Raw genomic sequence first — 17,268 nt, 5'->3', positions numbered from 1 at the left:
TGCTTCGATGCACTGCAGCTTGTTTAGAAAGAGTAAAAGAGGGGACAGAAAGTAGTCTTGGAAGTAAAGGAAGCTAGAAAAACCAAAGTCAAGTGCAGAGAATAAAACAGAAAAAGATGAGATAATTAAGAGTCAGAGAGAGGAAAGGGTGGATATGGGTACATAAGGAGTAGAGCTGGGGTGAATTTCATCAGGTATGGAATTGTTGAAAGATGCAGTGTTTGGACAGCTAACAACTGATGTGGTTAGTTTATTCTATGCTTTGACTATTCTGAGCTCAAGGATGTATTTTCAAAAGTGTTGGGTCTGGTGCTGGTTTTCATTCTACAAACATCTCCTCAAGTGGCAGAGGTAGAGTTTAGCGAAATAACTTTGTGATTATTAAGTTACTTTTTGGAATCTTGATGGAATGTTTTTAATTTAGATCACTTTAAAAGAAGGAGTGAGTGTCAGAGAACCTTGGGACCCACACACACAAACTTTACATTAGGGTACACTTGTTCTCCCATTTATAAATATGAGTGAAGATTCTATTGGTGGCCCCAAGAAAATTTGAGTCCTTGCACCAATCTTCACTATTTGGCATTTGTTGGTAGAAAAAACAAATCCTTGTAAAAATAAAAAAATACTTCTATTCTCTTCCAAATGGGAATTAAATGCTTCAGAATGTACGTGTGTGTGTGTGTGTGTGTGTGTGTGTGTGTGTGAGAGAGAGAGAGAGAGAGAGTGTAAAATAAATGCTCTTGCAAACCTCTCCAGTTGCTCCAGTTGATAAAGAAAAGTCTCATTCTCTTTATACAACTGCTTCTGTTCTTGGAGGAGGCCACCATTTTCTTGGTAGAGTTGTCTGTTCTCAGATCTGGAAGCAACAACACAGAATTATCAGCAGAACACAAGCAATGAGGCAGGAGAAACAGAAATATATATATATATATATACCCAGAACCATGCTAATAGCCTAGGAGTGAAATTTAGGATTTCTTGGTTTTCTGAGAATCAATTTTGATAACACTTTTCCCAGCTGGTCTGCACAACATGGCAACACCATTGTTGCGTTTTCATTATTCTGTGTATTGTCCTTTCTTTTTTATTTCAGATTCTTCAGTTTTTGGGAGAACCATGCTAATAGCTTTTGAATGAAAATAGCCCATCTAGACATTTCTTTTTGTAGAAAATGAAGGGTAATGATACATGTTAAGCATACATTGAGTCTATATTTAACAGAAAACCAAAATAATATTATAAGATTTATTGACATAATGAATTATTTAGCCACATGAGTGCCATTTCGACGGATAACTTCAAAAAACCCTATTAGTCATGGAATCTGTCAATTTCTTAATAGTAGCAGGTTGGACTGGTTCTGCCGCAGCTTTGATGGTCGCCCATAAGACATCTTTTGGCATAAATTGGCATCCATTGACATATTGTTTAATGATAGACCAAAGATTTTCGATAGGGTTTTGATCCAGAGATGCTGGTGGCCACACGAACCTTTCACCTTGTATGCTGTAAGATCCTAGTAATGTTTGGATAGTCCTAGCAGAGTGGGTGGGAGTGTTGTCATGCATGAATATGAGATTTCTTAGAAGTGACAGTGGTATGTCATTTAGCCAGGGATCCAAGACCTCCTTCCGGTGATTGCAGTAGGTGGCTGTGGTCACTATAACCCATTCAGGCACTTTGACTGGGCTAACAAGTCTGTCTCCAATGATACCAGACCACAACATGACTCCTCCACCCTGTTATTGACTTCATAAACGTTGGTGATGCTCATCACTAAAACAGACCTAACCATTTGCCCAACCGTCAGGTCCGTCAAGGATCGCCCTGGTTTCATCAGCGAACAGAACATTTTGGGCCTATTGAAGCCTTAAACTCCTGTGATTGGTCGTTAAAGGAAGCAGTTTCAGGGGTTCTCGTACAGGAGCCATGATCCCGAGTATGCAATTTCTGGTGGTTTTCAGTACATGAGGATGTCTGGAGGCAGTGAAAATGGCTTTGCTTGTTTGTCCAGGTTTCCCACATAATTTGTGGCCAATATTCCTTAAATTCCTAGCTGTCACAGTCTTGGAGGTCCCACAATCGGATTGTTTCTTCCTTAGTAAAGGGTCCTTCAGGAATCCTCTTTGTCCACATGATGACCTAATGTTTCTACAATGACATGAAGAGGTGCCTTTAGCACTTTCTTTGATGATGACAGACTTCTCTTCATCGTTCAGGCCTTTTCCACATCCCATTGTTCTTAGAGAGGAGAGACGTTATTAGCGTGGTTCACCTAAAAACTGAAGAATCTGAAATAAAAAAGAAGAGATGAAAACATAACAATGGTGTTGCCATTGTGTGCAAACCAGCTGGGAAAAGTTTTATCAAAATCAATTCACAGAAAACCGAGAAATCTTAAATTTTACTCCTTAGCTATCAGCAGGGTGTGTGTGTGTGTATATATATATATATATATATATATATATATATATATATCTATATCTATATATCTATCTATATATCTATATCTATATATATATATAGAGAGAGCGACTGTTATGTGCAGCAGAAGCATTATTAGATTAAAATAGCCATAAATACACAGCCAGAAAAGCAATTCTTCAGTCCATTATCCATGCTGGCATGTGTTGGACAGTTTGACAAGAGCTGTCCAGCCAGGAACTTGGGATCTTTTCCTTTTGAACGGCAGTTTTCAACAATTTCTAGTTAACTAAACACTTTTAAACTTCGTATACTGGTAGAATGTGTCAAAATAAAACATTTTTTTCTCTTGGCTTTCTTGAGAAAATTGTAATTTGTAAGTTTAAGGTAGTTTAATTTTTCGAATTTTAACCAATCATTGGCCTCTATTGAGCTAAAATCATTTTAGGAAAAGGAAAAGATCCGAAACTTGTCCATGCATCAATTATGTTTTGGCATGGTGTCTATGGCTGGATGGCCTTCCTGACATTAGGAAAAGAAAAAATCAAAAGGAAGAAGAAGATAAAAATCCAATGATGACCAACCTTAATGACTCATTTTCTACCATATATTCCTGCAGCATCTCATAAAGGGAACTCTCAACCAATTTTGGGGTCATTTCTAGAAGAAAATGAAGAAGGAAGATAAATTTTGTCCATGAAATTGAATCTCTTATTGCGAGTTTTCTTTCCTCCATTGAGAATTGTACAAGGAACATTGGAAAGTGTGACAGAAGTTGGGTTTGGGAAACAACCACCTTCCTCACCACCATTCCAACAGGATTATTCTTGAAACAGCTGTGAAAGAGTGATGCCTAGTGGTCAGGAGTGCTGCACCCATCATAAGATTGCAGGTTCAATTCCCAGACCAGACAGTGCATTATGTTCTTTAGCAAAACACTTCGTTTCACATTGCTTCAGTCAATGAGTGACTCTGAAATAGCTGGGAAGCTAACCTTGTGATGGACTGGCATCCTGTCCAGTTGGCAGAGAGTGGTGAAGTGAGTAAACAAGTGAATAAACCTTGCAATTAAAATTCTTTTTGAATATAAATGATTGGCAATTAGGAAGAGTCTGCAGGTGTGAAAATCATGCAAAAGCATTTCATGGACAAACTGTCCATCTCATGCCAGCGTGGAACATAAACGTTAAAAGATGATGATAACAATACATATATGCTATGTTGCAGCCTTATTTAAGGCACATCATCATCATCATCCTTGCACAGTCCACAGCAGGATGAAGGCCTCAGCATGATCTTGTCACCAACCATGGTCTGATGTTTTCCTCTTCCATGTTTGAGTGACAAAGAACGTATCAAAGTATGCTGTGTCTATGCAAGTTGAGGTGTATATGTTATTCTTTGCAAACTCAAAAGTGATGCGAGGTGAAAAATGGTTTGTAACACTGCTTTACACATTTGCTTGATACACCAAAAATAACAGCTAAATTCCTCTCACTTTGTTTTAAAAAGAAAAGAACATATCCATATCAGATAACATAGTCAGTCATAGATACTGACTGGTCATATCTAGAGTGTCATTGATCACAAGTCTGATTAGGCCTGACCTGGGGCTAAATAACGACAAATTGCTTTATACCAATTTTTATAGTGCTAGGTTGTTGTCAGAATCTCTTTGTCATTGTTAAATATGTAAATTTGTAAAACTAGCCAACCAATAAAAAAAAACGGAGAATGATAGCATAATGGTTAGCACTATAGAATTTGAATTGAATGATTTGAATTGAATGATCTGAGTTCAAACCTCAGCCAGGTTTTGATATACTTTATTTAACATCATCATCGTTTAACGTCCGTTTTCCATGCTGGCATGGGTTAGACGGTTCAACTGGGGTCTGTGAAGCCAGAAGGCTGCATCAGGCCCAGTCTGATCTGGCAGTGTTTCTACAGCTGGATGCCCTTCCTAACGCCAACCACTCTGTATTCTAATATGTCACAATGGGATCTCTACAGAGAGAAATGGTAGCCAATTCTCCCTTAAATCACATCCTGCCACTTTAAATCAGGAACAACACATTTGTTTATGACAACCTAAACACTATTTGTTAAGATGGTCATGGTTAGAAGGCCATGATCAGTAATCTCTTTAATCAGTATTTGTCTTTTTTTAACCAACAACTTCAAAACATTGCAGCATGAAATAATGACAAAGTTGCTCTTTGCATGCATGGACTATTTATGTGGTTAAGAAGCTCACATTGCAACCATGAGGTTTTTGGTTCAGTCCCACTGCACAGCACCTTTGGTGTCTTCTGCTATAGCTTTGGGCTGATCAATGCTTTGTGAGAAAATTTGGTAAATGGAAATTGTGTGGAAACCTGTCATGTGTATGTATGTGTATGCATATGTATGGACGAATGTATGTGTTTGCTCCCCTCACCACTGCTTGACATCTGGGGCTGGTTTGTTTACGTCCCCAGATCTTTGCAATTCCAGAAAAAGAGGCTGATAAGATGAGTACCAAACTTTAAAAAATAAGTACAGAAGTCAATTTGTTCCACTAAACCTGTCAAGTGCCCCAGCATGGCCGCAGTCCCATGACTGAAACAAGTAAAAGATAGAAGACAAAAATGGAAACCCAGCCCCCAACTGGTTACTTACGAGAATCTTGTTTCAGTTGTTCAGTAATCGTTTGTTTATCTTTGGATTGAACCTGGTTCTGGGAGACTGTTGGAAACGAGAGCTGCAAAGTATTAAGAAGGAATCGAGAACATCTGAAGACATGTGGACATTGTGTTCTGTTGAATAAAGGCGGAACAAACTTTGAGCCCTTTTTTGTTATCTGAATTCTATTGACAGACACTGACCCCGATTTCAGTTAATTTTGAAAAGAACTTGGTCATAATTAATTGAAATGATCAGACTGGGCCTGGTGCAGCCTTCTGGCTTCCCAGACCCCAGTTGAACCGTCCAACCCATGCCAGCATGGAAAGCGGACGTTAAACGATGATGATGATGATGATGCTTGGAACATGAATTAGGATGAAATTTTGATGGAAGGTTTTTAATTTGGATCAGTTTGTATCATAGAAACAAGAAAGGTGGTTAAAGAACAATTACACTTGAAAGAGACGTGGCAACATGTAAAGGGGCCATGTTAGGGTTGATGGCTGAGTTGGTGGGGAAGCTGTTCACTAGATAAAAATGGGTGAGGGTGGCGGGGTGTATACATACATCTTAGCAATTATCACTGGTTGACGATGATAAGAAATTACATTGGGATAATAATATAATAATAATGAAATTATTGTATACAGTGCTCAGGTGCACCACAACTTGTCAGAAAGTGCGTATAAAGTATATGCAGTAATGTAGAAATGTCTAGAAAGCGAACAGTGTATGAGTCAGATAGATGCTTGCGTGTGTATGGAGGGGAGAAAATCAGGTGTAGTGTTGGCGAATCTCAGGAAGCATGGAAGTTTTGAAGGATGCAGTGCTCTGACAACTAACAACTGATGCCGGCAGTTTGTTCCATGCTTCAGCAACTCTTAGCGTGAAAAAATGTTTCTGAAAGTCATGGGAGCTGTGCTGTTTTCTGACTTTGTAAACATGTCCACGGTTGTTAAACAGATGGAGTTTGAAAAGGTGCTCTCAGAGTTATTGTTTGTAAGATGGTTAATAATTTTATGGGTGTCTGTCAAGTCAGCTGCCAGACGTCAGAGTTTCAATGTGTCCATGCCCAGGGAAGTAAGGCGTTCAGGATATGGCAAATGCCTGATGGAGGGTATTCTTTTGGTTGCACGTCGCTGACGGAATGATCTAGTGAAATTTAACAGTTATGCTACAGACTTATTGCAGAGAAAATTGGCTGCCATTTCTTTATGCAGAGGTTACTTTGTTGCAAAATGGATTTTAATGGAGGAATTGGAAGATGATCAATAAAATGTTACAGATTTGATAGAGTTACCCTTGGGAATGGATGTTGAACACAACAAGAAGTGAAGAACTAAGCAAATGTTTTTATTATCTTACAATGTTGGGGTTAAATTACAAGACAAGTCTAAAGAAGAACACAGAAAATCTTCACCATAAGGAACAGATACTTAACTCATCCATTTTAAGGGAGAAAGCAATAAGTCAACATTTTGTTTTTAATGTTAAATATTTTAAGGGTTGAGTAAACGAATTCAAAGAGTTAGCTCCCTTAGAATACAATTTTCCTAAGTAATTCCATGGTCGCCGGTTTTGAAGAGACTAAGGCAGCAGCAGCATCGAGCTGGCGGAATCGTTGGCACGCCAGACAAAAGGTTCAGCAGCATTTCGTCTACTTTTACGTTCTGAGTTCAATTTTTGCCATGGCCAACTTTGCCTTTCCTCCCTTTCGAGATCGATAAGTACCAGTCAAGCATTATGGTCAGGATAATCAATTAGTCCCCTCCCCCAAAGTTTCAGGTCTTGTGCATATGTGAGAAAGGGTTGTTATTATCATCACGGCTGGCAGAATTGTCAGTGAATCAGACAAAATGCTTAGCAACATTTCTTTCTGAGTTCAAATTCCACCAAGGCTTGCTTTGTGTTTCATCTTTTCAGGTCAATAAAATAAAGCACCGGTCAAGCACATCTTGTGTGGATGGTATTATTATTGTTATTATTATTACTATTGTTATTATTACTATTGTTATTATTATTATTATCATTATTTATTATTATTATTATTGTTATTATTATTGTCATTATTTATTATTATTATTATCATTATTTATTATTATTATTATCATTATTTATTATTATTATTATCATTATTTATTATTATTATTATCATTATTTATTATTATTATTATCATTATTTATTATTATTATTATTGTTATTATTATTATCATTATTTATTATTAATTATTATTATTGTTATTATTATTGTCATTATTTATTATTATTATTGTCATTATTTATTATTATTATTATCATTATTTATTATTATTATTATTGTTATTATTATTATTATCATTATTTATTATTATTATTATTGTCATTATTTATTATTATTATTGTTATTATTGTTATTATCATTATTTATTATTATCATTATTTATTATTATTATTGTTATTATTATTGTTATTATCATTATTTATTATTATCATTATTTATTATTATTATTGTTATTATTATTATTATTGTTATTATTATTATTATTGGCATTGAAGAAAATGTTTTGCAGCATTTCTTCTGTCTCTTTATGTTGTAAGTTCAAATCCCACTGAGGTTAACTTTGCCGTTCGCCCCTTTGGGGTTAATAAAATAAAAAGGCGGATCTTTTCGGTTTGAACGGCAGTTTTTTCTAGCGGTGTCATATGAAATTGTCACCCATAATTATGACCCTAGTATCGATCTATTGCATTTCAATCTCTTTTAGGGTTAGGGGTGGGGGGAAGGGTATCTTTTTTTCTTCACAAATGTAAATAAACCCAATCTGTTTCTTAAACGGGGGACATTTTCATACGGCACAGAATGTTTTTTTACCTCAATAGACGTAAGTGATTGGTTGAAATTGCAGAAAAAGAACAACAAATATCTTACAGACTATAGAATTTTCTCAATAAAGCCAAAAAAAAAAAAGATGTTTTATAAACACATTCTACCAGTATACGAAGTTTAAAATATTTTAGTTACCTAGAAATTATGTCAAAAACTGCCGTTCAAACCGAAAAGATAAAAAAAAGCAGTACTGAGAGATTGATGTAATCAATCTATCCTCACCCCTAAAATAATTGGCCTTGTGCCAAATGTAAAATAATAATAATAATAATAATAATTATTGTTATTGCAAAACAGAATGCATAAAGAATTTATCGTCTCTGCCAATTTGCTACTAATGAGCTTATGATTAGACCAACCTTTGATACAATAAGTACCATGTTGACATAAGTAGTGGAGATGAATATGGCTGAGGCCTACACTTAAAGGGGCTGCTCCATCATGGTAGAAGTTCAAGGATTAAAAGTGGTTAAAATGTGATGCAGGGATGTAATACTGATAAGCATTAGCTTGCAATAATGTTGAGTTTAGTTTCCTGCCCCACCCCCAAAGGAAAATTTACTGCTGTATGTCTCCCTAGGGAGATACTCATACCATAGCTTTACCTGGGTTTTCAAGTATTGATTCTCATTTCTCAGAATCTGAAGCTCCTTTTTCAGAGTCCCAATATATTTTTCTCGTGGGTCCTGGAAAATAATAAGAATAGAAGCAGTCATAATGTGGGTCACTCTCCCTATACACTCTTGACCCAAACACACTCCCTATTCTTATGTCCCCTCTCACTTCTGCCTTGAAGGGTCCACCCTGCACCCCATCACCACTATTTTTACCTCTTTTCAGTCCCATCATGTAGCTATTTCTTTCATATTTTACCCTCTCATCTCTTAGCATAATGAAGCCCCCAGTTGTAGGAAATCTTAGCCTTGTGAGCTGCAATGGTGACGCCACAAGAATTGGTGCCACATAAACAAAAAGCACCCAGTACACTCCGTATAATGGTTGGCATTAGGAAGAGCATTGAGCCATAGAAGCCCTGCTGAAGCAGACGTTGGGGCACGATGCAACCCTCCGACTCGTCAGATCCTGTCAAATCATCCAGGCCATGTCAGTATGAAAGATTTATTCACCTACTTTTGCTTATGTTACGAACAGGGGTTTCAGGAATAATTATTTCCCTGCAGCCTGCCAAATCTAGTTTATATTTCAATTCGGTCTAGCAAGACCAAAGCGGTCTGACACCCTCTTTATACAGAGTCTCCAAGATTGAAGGAGTGGTGGGGTAAAGGAGGAAGTTATCCCCAAACCAGAGATCTGGTCTGAATACAATGGAGTGGATTCTGTTAAGAGCAGCTAAGGACCAGGTGAGGTTATGAAACCAGGTGATGGATAAAGTTCATAACTACATTACAAAGAATGAAGTGAAGAAGCTACAAGAATGTTACTTACGAATGCAACGACTGGCTTTGTTAGAATACATTTGGCTCTGGTACTGTAACGGAGAGTGTTGATGGTTTCAGTGACACTGTAGGACGAGGGAGTGATACATGCTATCTGCAAGGCACACAAAATCACAAGAAATTTCAAGCATGAATGACATTATTACTGCTTCTTTTTTTTTTGTTTAAACCAAAAGTATATTCTTGTGAAGAACCATGAAGAATGGATTTGATCAAACGAATCAAATTTATGGATTTTTGCATGCCTAAACTAATTATCTTTATATTTTTATAACATTTTTTGCAAATGATGATGAGGTTCGCGGTTGCTATGATGATGATGATTGTCTTAACCTTTACTTTCTACCCCTATCTTCAACAAACCTCTAAGCCGTATACCTTCTCTGTCAATTTATGTTGCATCAAACATTCACATTTCTCACCCACACAAGTGCAGCCATTACATATGTATATAAATATCCTGTTTAACTGGACCCATGGACCAACGGTGCCCAGACATTTTCTTAATTCATCTTTATATTGCCTTTAACATTTATTTCTAATTTCTTGAAAATAACAAGGGTTTGATAGTTCTACAAAGTTTTAGATGTTTGCTTCTTCTGATATTACAGCATTGATTTGTAGTAAGAGATGAGTACAGCTACAGAGGACTGGAAATGCAATATATCCGCTATTCAGTGGTAGTGAATGCATACACACACAGCAGCTACACCACAGTGATACAAGTCAAGGCCCTTGCTTACAACCCCTGCCAAAAGTGAACCAATGTCCTCAACTAAGAAGGATTTACCCAATGCTTGCAACACTTGTGAAATTAAACAAAAAAAGCAGGAGATACAGTCACGCATCACAATTACTTGAAAGCTCCATTTATTTTACAGAATTTTCTTATTCATCATTCTTTGTCTCAGCTGTTTATCTTAACAGTTTGATCTGAAGGAATGGGGTGTTTTAGACCCTCCCGCCAGCTATGTTGTATGGAGTACCTGAAAATAAGCTCAGTATATTGGCTGTCCTCTCTGCATTCACCAGGAAGCAGATGCACAATGTTGTAAGAAGGCAATGATAAGGTCTTTGACGGACCATAATGGACATATGCTTTGTGATTCCAAACAGATGTGTGTGATTTTTTAGTGGCACTTTCTCTCAATTTTTTGAATGCAGTATCAGAGTGGAGAGAATGGACTCCATTACCTACATCAATAGACCACCACGAGTCCCAGAGATGAGAGAGTGCTGCAAGAGCTGATGATGGTGTCAGAGATGCAGGAAGTAATGAGTAGCCGTGTGAGGTTAGAATGCCTGGCTTGGAATAGGCTGCCCTATAAACTTTAGCTATTCATGCTCCACTTGTTCATCTAGCTGTTGCCAAATGTCTGAGAGCAGAACAGGAACATTCCCAGTTTCTGAGCTAAGGAGCACCAATGCTGTTAGAGATAAATACAATAAAGGGACATCATTGATAATTTCGTGCCCAGTTGAGGGGCCTTGAGAGTCACTTGGTGACCCTGTTAGTGCTGGTGTCACATAAAAAGTGCCAGTCCACACACTGCAAAGTGGTCAGCATTAAGAAGGGCATCCAACCATAGAAACCATGCCAAAGCAAGCACTGAAGCTTGGCACAGTCCTTTGGTTCATCAGCTCCTACCAAACCGTCCAACCCATGACAGCATGGAAAATGACCTTCAAATGATGATGATGATGATGATGATGATGTGTGTGTGATTATATTTCTACTGAATAGAGTTTAAGATCTTAACCAAGGTTCTTATGAAAAAGTTGGCACTTGTTGATTGCATCAGATCTGAATAATTCCCAACCGATCTATCCATGACAAACTCCACCCAACTCAGGCAGATTAAGTGGGTAACAAACTTGGCTTTGTTTCCGGCCCAAGATCAATGGAAAACTTTGGGATGAGGTCAGCCTTGCAACTGTCTCCATTGCAGCAGGTTTTAGTTCCATTTTCAGACACTGGATTGCTGCCATATACAGCAACATTTGCTCTGTACTTAGAATAAATCGCTCCCTATGGGAACCATTTCTGATCCTCACACTCATTCTGCCAAGGCTGCTGTCCTTTCTCTTCACTTTGATATGTTATGATGCTTGAGTCATTGTTGTGAAAGCCAGAGCTGTAGGTGGGGGGAGCATCAAGTGAAAAACTGAGATGCAAGAGCAGTGTGTTTACATGAAGGATGTCACCATGGTGACAGACACTACAGAAGATGAAGAAGTAGGTGCAATAGCTAAGGAACAATCTTCATCTGAGACAAGTTGGTGGGTTTGCAACTTGGCTCCGAAGGAGGCAAGTCCACTGACTTGTACCATTTGAAGCTTGATCCTGCTCCCAGTGCATATAGCTAATAGTATGGTGGTCCCTCTTAGCTTGTTTCCTGTAGAGTCTGACACCATCGTTTACAGTTCTCACGTACGCTGACCCAGCACTGCTGCAGTTTCGGAAGGATGTCCTTCAACAACTTCAAATTTCAAATGAAAGAAAGAAAGAGGAGGGCGTGCAAAAAAAATGAAAGAATGAACTTAGAGACTGGGCAAATGAGAAGGTGGAGGTCCATCCTCAAGGACTGTCTGGATGTCAGAGTAGTTTAAGTTAGTATTGAGGATCTGATGAGAAAAATCTTGAATAAAGAGAAGATAAACAAGAGGAATAGTGGGCTGATAGAGGAGGAAAGAGAGATGGGAACTTTAATGACAAACACCATGACAGTATCTTCATTGAACAAATCACTTCTGACAAAATGTGGGAAACTTCTGGGTTTAATGAATAAAAGTGAAAGACGTAGAGGGATATATTTTTAGGAGAATCACTGGCAGGAAATGATCAGTTGCTGGGTACCCAGTGTGTGTGTGGGCAAGGTACCCTTATTTGTGTGTTTTGTGTACCAAGTTTTTAACCTCTCTTTAATATATTGTATTACATTTCTTACCCCAATCCTTGTTACATTCCTTACCACCCCAGAGTTCAGTCACCACAACTGTTTCTCCTCACTCACCACACATCTTCCTTCCCACCAATCTCTGTTCTAAAAATGTCAAATACGTCTGCTTCTTCATCGTCAAATTCTTCAATGATGCCAGCATTCTTCATGATTTTTTTGTCATTCTTTTTTGTCTTTCCCCTTCCCCATCGTTTCTTGCCCTCCATCTGGTTTCATTTGTAAACCAGGTGGACCACCTTTTAATTCAATGTCATTGAAAGACAAACATCATAAACAAGAATTCAACCCAGCCCAGTCCAGTCCAGCCCAGCCCAGCCCAGCTCGGCCCAGCCCAGCCCAGCCCAGCCCAGCCCAGTCCACTTAAGACATCACTCTTAAAGAAATTCCATTATCTGACATCTTATATTTGCTTTTCTTTTGTTGCCATCATTGAAGTGGTTGGAATATTATTCATACAACTCTAGGGTGGTATGCCTAATCTGCTGCCACCTACCAAGTTTAAGAAGCAGCTTCTACATAGTTGCCTAACTTGTTAGAAATAGCAACCAAATCTCCTTCAAATAACAGCCTATCATCTTAGAAAAAGATGGCCACATTGGCTAATGTGGTCGTGAATATTCTTGATCATAGATCTACAGGAAACAACTGCACTATTGGGTTCTTTAGTACTTTTAGTGAAGTTTGGTCTATTTGAAATGTGAAGGGGCATGGCTTAGTGGTTAGGGTGTTTGGCTCATGATTGCAAGGTTGTGAGTTCGATATCTGCTGGTGCATTGCGTCCTTCAGCAAGACTCTTCATTTCTTGTTGCTCCAGAGCAGCTGGCAAAAATAAGCTGTACCCATAATTCAACAGGCCAGTCTTGTCCCGTTCTGAGTCATGCAAAATCTCCATGAAAACTACATCAAGGGCATGCATGTCTGAGGAATATTCAACCACTTGCATGTTAATTTCATGAGCAGGCTGTTCCACTGATTGAGTCAACTGGCTGTTCCATTGATCGGGTCAACTGGAATACTCACAACTGAGAGAGTTCATCAGTTTGAAATATTTGGAGCAAATCTCAAGTTCCTTCTTTAGGCTGACCAAACCTTTATGAGTGGATTTGGTAGACAGGAACTGAGTAGAACCTTGCTGTGTGTGTGTGTGGTGTGTGTGTGGTGTGTGCCTTGGTATCTCTCTTTGTCCAACCCACTGCTTGACAACTGGTGTTGGTTCGTTTATGTCCCTGTAACTTTGAGGTTCATCAAAAGAGCTCAATAGACTAAGTACTGGAGTTGATTTGTTTGAGTGAACCTTTGAACGCAGTGCTCCAGCAAGGTCGCAGTCCAATGACTGAAACAAGTAAAAGATACTAGATTTTTTTACAAAAAATAAAAACTGGACAAAAATGGAAAACAAATATAAAAGTAAAATATAAAAAGAAACAAAGAAATTGTGAGAGAAATCGGAATTCTTTGAATTTTGTTTTGTGTCTTTTACTATTTCTTTCCTTTTCTCCCTTTTTCTCTTTTATTACACAAAAATACGCATGCCTGGGCAATGGGTTGTGCAGAATATGTCGAGTGGCACAGGCACTTCAAAAGCGAAAGAAAGTGCCTGGAAGATGGTGAGTGATTTGGAAAACCTGCCACGACCATCACCCCCGGAAATGTGGAAAAAATCTATCAGTTTGTGCATGAGGATCATCGGAGGACAATCAATGACATTTTGAAGCATTTGAGGGGAGGTATTCAACGAATGTGACCGGATCTGTGGAGCTCAAAGAATTCAATTCTTCTGAATTACAATCGCACCTTATCACTGAGCTCTCCTCACTTGTGGGAGCTTCTTGCCAAAAACAACATGGTATCGCTTCTACACCAGTCCTATTCACCAGATTTAGCACCTGTAGACTTCCATCTCTTCCCCAAGATGAAAATGCAGCTCAGAGGTCACTGTTTTAACACTGTTGTTGAGATCAAGAGCAAATCATAGAAGGTCCTCAACACTCACTTACAGAAAATGACTTCCAGGCTGGATTCCAAAACTGGCAGAAAGGCTGGGACTGGTGTATTGTTGCACAAGGTGACTATTTCAAAGGAGATGATGTTTAAACATAGGTAAATAGTTCTTATTAAGCATAACTACTATGGGAACTTTTCGATACCACCTCTGTGTGTGTGTGTGTGTTTATATATAGGGAGAGTTTACGAAAAAAACAAAAGACGAAGACAGGTGGTGTACAAAACAAACAGATGTATTAGTATAATGCTCAGGAATAGAAAAAGTCTTTTATGTTTCGAGCCTACGCTCTTCTACAGAATGGGACACAGAAAAAACAAGGAGAGAAAAAAATGTGTGTAGTGGCTAACGATCTATATAAATAAATATAAATATATATATACATATATCCACATAAGCACATATATTTACACATCTGTCTGGCTGTATATCTATCTAACTACACACACACACACACATCTGTCTCCCTCTAAGATAAAAGCTAAAGAATAGAATGGTAAAGAATATGGAGTAACTGGTTGTGGGTATGGGTGTGTTTGCTATACCTACACCTCTCCACACATACATACAAGTGTGTGTGTGTGTGTGTGTGTGTGTGTGTATACAAATGCACACACACACACACCCATACCCAATTGCTTCAGATCTTCTGCCATTATCTTCCATTCTTTTACTTTCATCCCAGAGAGGGAAGGTGGTGGTGTTGGGTGGTGGGTTGTCAGTGATATGCAGTATTTGCAGCAACATCATGCAGCGAAATGTGCAGATGCAGTCTGCAGATATTGCATACACTTGAACCACCAACAGAGTAAAGTTAGATGGGGTGGGTCGGGATTTGATTGTAATGAAGGGGAGGAGATAGGGGTTAATAGCTTTGTGGGTGTTATTATGTTGTTGCTGTAGCTGTGTTACATTTCCAGGGGAGAATATTAGAGTGGTGGTAGGTGGGGGGGATGGGTAAACAGTGAATTGATGATGATGATGATGACAACAATGAAGATGATGGTGGTGGTGGTGAAGTGAGCTGAAGAGTGATGAAGTTAGACAAAGATAAACTAAAAAAGGAAATTGAAAACTAAAAACTTGGAGTGTAACCATTAAATATGTTGACACTAAACTTAACAAATAATGATTTCTTTTGGACCATTTTTCAAGACAATTTTGTTGGAGTCAGAAAAATGTCTGCTTCAATCCTACAAACTCATAAAACTGGACCTCATCCAGATTTTCAAGGTGTTTAGGTTAAAAGTAAAGGATTCACTTCTGAATGGAACACCAGTCCAATCTCCAATCTGTTAGGTGCCAGGGGGCCACTGGTATCCGTTTTTGGTTGCATGTCTAACAAGGCTCTTGCTGGGTTTTGAACCACTGCACGCAGGTTCCTCAGCTCAGGACCACAGCTCACCATCAATGACGGACAAAGTCAGTTATGAAAACTTATTTGTGTTGCTCTAAAAAGTATTAGCACCTTTGTGAACTTAGATGAACCAATCAAAATGTCTGATACATAATGAAGGGAGTTGAAATCTTCCTGACAAATCTGGTTGAACCTTCTAGAAAATCTCCATTTCTGAATTGAACCCAAAGCAGAACCATTTAGCAGTCCATATATGGCTTTGTCACTGCTCTGTAAAATGGTCCCTCATCCCTCTTCTATGTTTTCTTACAGAACCTATGGTGCCACATGGAATTAGGTCACACAGTTCCATGGTAGATGGTCTCATTTTCTCTACTCGTTCTGCCTAGAATGATCAGAGATGCTACACAAACCTATCTTTTACCTTTTTTTTAACACTTGTTTCAGTGTTGTCAGAAACAAGTCTTTCCTATAATCAATAGTTTCAGTTTTTAATTTTCAGTTCCATGTTTCTGTATTTTCAATTTAAATTCAACCAGAGTTTACTTGGCATTTTCCTCTCAAGCTCAATAAAATATGACCCAATCATGTACTTACTTAATTAATTAATTAACCCCCACCTTGTCAAAATTAATCTTGGCTCTTTTATTCCAAAGAATTCTTTAAACTACTTTCTGGTTGTAAGTTACAGTGTTTATAACCAGCATGTTGTGCGTCCCCCAATAGCTATATCTATCTCAATATTATATTATTCCATTGACCCATAAAACGGTGAGCTGGCAGAAATGTTACTGTATGGAGCCTGGTGCAGCCATCTGGTTCATCAGTCCTCAGTCAAATCGTCCAACCCATGCCAGCATGGAAAGCGGACGTTAAACGATGATGATGGGACAAAATGCTTAGTGGCATTACTTCCAGCTCTTTATGTTCTGAGTTCAAACACCACTGAGTGTCAACTTTGCCTTTCATACTTTTGGGGGTTAATAAAATAAATACCAGTTATATATTGGGGTTGAAGGAATCATCTTAACCCCCCACCCCCACCCAAATAACTGGCTTTAATCCAAATTTAGAAAGAATTATTTCATTGACCCAGGAGAAGAGAAAGAAAAACCAGCCATAATGCAGACTGAACCCACAACTGCAAAGTAAATTAGGTGGTGGTGGTCACCATTGTCATCATCATCATCATCATTATTATTAGAATTCTTTCTCAACCAATATTTGTAGAGATCAATGATATAACATCATCTCTTTATACTTCTTGGTGTTGATTGTTGCTGACAGAGTTTTACATGTTCTTAAATGGATTTTCTGGGTTTTTTTTTAAAGATATACAACAATGAATTTCAAACTTGTTCTTAATATATTCAAATAGATTCAAACATGAAGCTGGTATTCGCAGTTCCATCAGAGGAGAGCAACTTGTCCTTTGAAATTAATCTAATGGGTTCATAACTCACTAGATTCATTAGCACAATGATGCCCTGGGGCACCCTGTGTTTCAACATAGTTGTGTCTCATCAGTCAA

The 17,268-nt window shown here is 38.2% G+C and overlaps 2 protein-coding genes across 5 annotated transcripts in view; one reads left to right on the top strand and one right to left on the bottom strand.

Annotated features, from left to right (window-relative positions):
• Nucleotides 1–17,268, bottom strand: part of LOC115224540 (kinesin-like protein KIF12) — a 54,032-nt gene that overhangs the window by 6,004 nt on the left and 30,760 nt on the right. For both annotated transcript variants that reach the window (XM_036513240.1, XM_036513241.1), the window contains 5 exons: nucleotides 9,408–9,512; nucleotides 8,567–8,647; nucleotides 5,089–5,170; nucleotides 3,012–3,087; nucleotides 752–859 (listed from right to left, as the gene is read on the bottom strand). In XM_036513240.1, the coding sequence (XP_036369133.1) occupies nucleotides 752–859; nucleotides 3,012–3,087; nucleotides 5,089–5,170; nucleotides 8,567–8,647; nucleotides 9,408–9,512 (452 nt within the window). The remainder of the gene's footprint in view (nucleotides 1–751; nucleotides 860–3,011; nucleotides 3,088–5,088; nucleotides 5,171–8,566; nucleotides 8,648–9,407; nucleotides 9,513–17,268) is intronic.
• LOC115224542 (nuclear cap-binding protein subunit 3-like) overlaps nucleotides 1–17,268 on the top strand; it is a 65,109-nt gene that overhangs the window by 46,502 nt on the left and 1,339 nt on the right. For 2 of the 3 annotated variants that reach the window (XR_005003790.1, XM_036513247.1), the window contains one exon: nucleotides 5,113–5,254. The exons of the other annotated variant lie outside the window; for it this stretch is intronic. Coding sequence is in view for 1 of the 2 variants with exons in the window: in XM_036513247.1 (XP_036369140.1) it covers nucleotides 5,113–5,138 (26 nt within the window). In the remaining variant the exon portion in view is untranslated. Of the gene's footprint in view, nucleotides 1–5,112; nucleotides 5,255–17,268 lie in introns of those variants that run through there. 3 annotated transcript variants of the gene reach the window in all.

Source organism: Octopus sinensis, linkage group LG25, assembly GCF_006345805.1.
Source record: "Octopus sinensis linkage group LG25, ASM634580v1, whole genome shotgun sequence".
NCBI classification, from domain to species: Eukaryota; Metazoa; Mollusca; class Cephalopoda; order Octopoda; family Octopodidae; genus Octopus; species Octopus sinensis.
The sequence above is the reverse complement of the archived record's forward strand: the minus strand, read 5'-3'. Positions and strand labels throughout refer to the sequence as shown.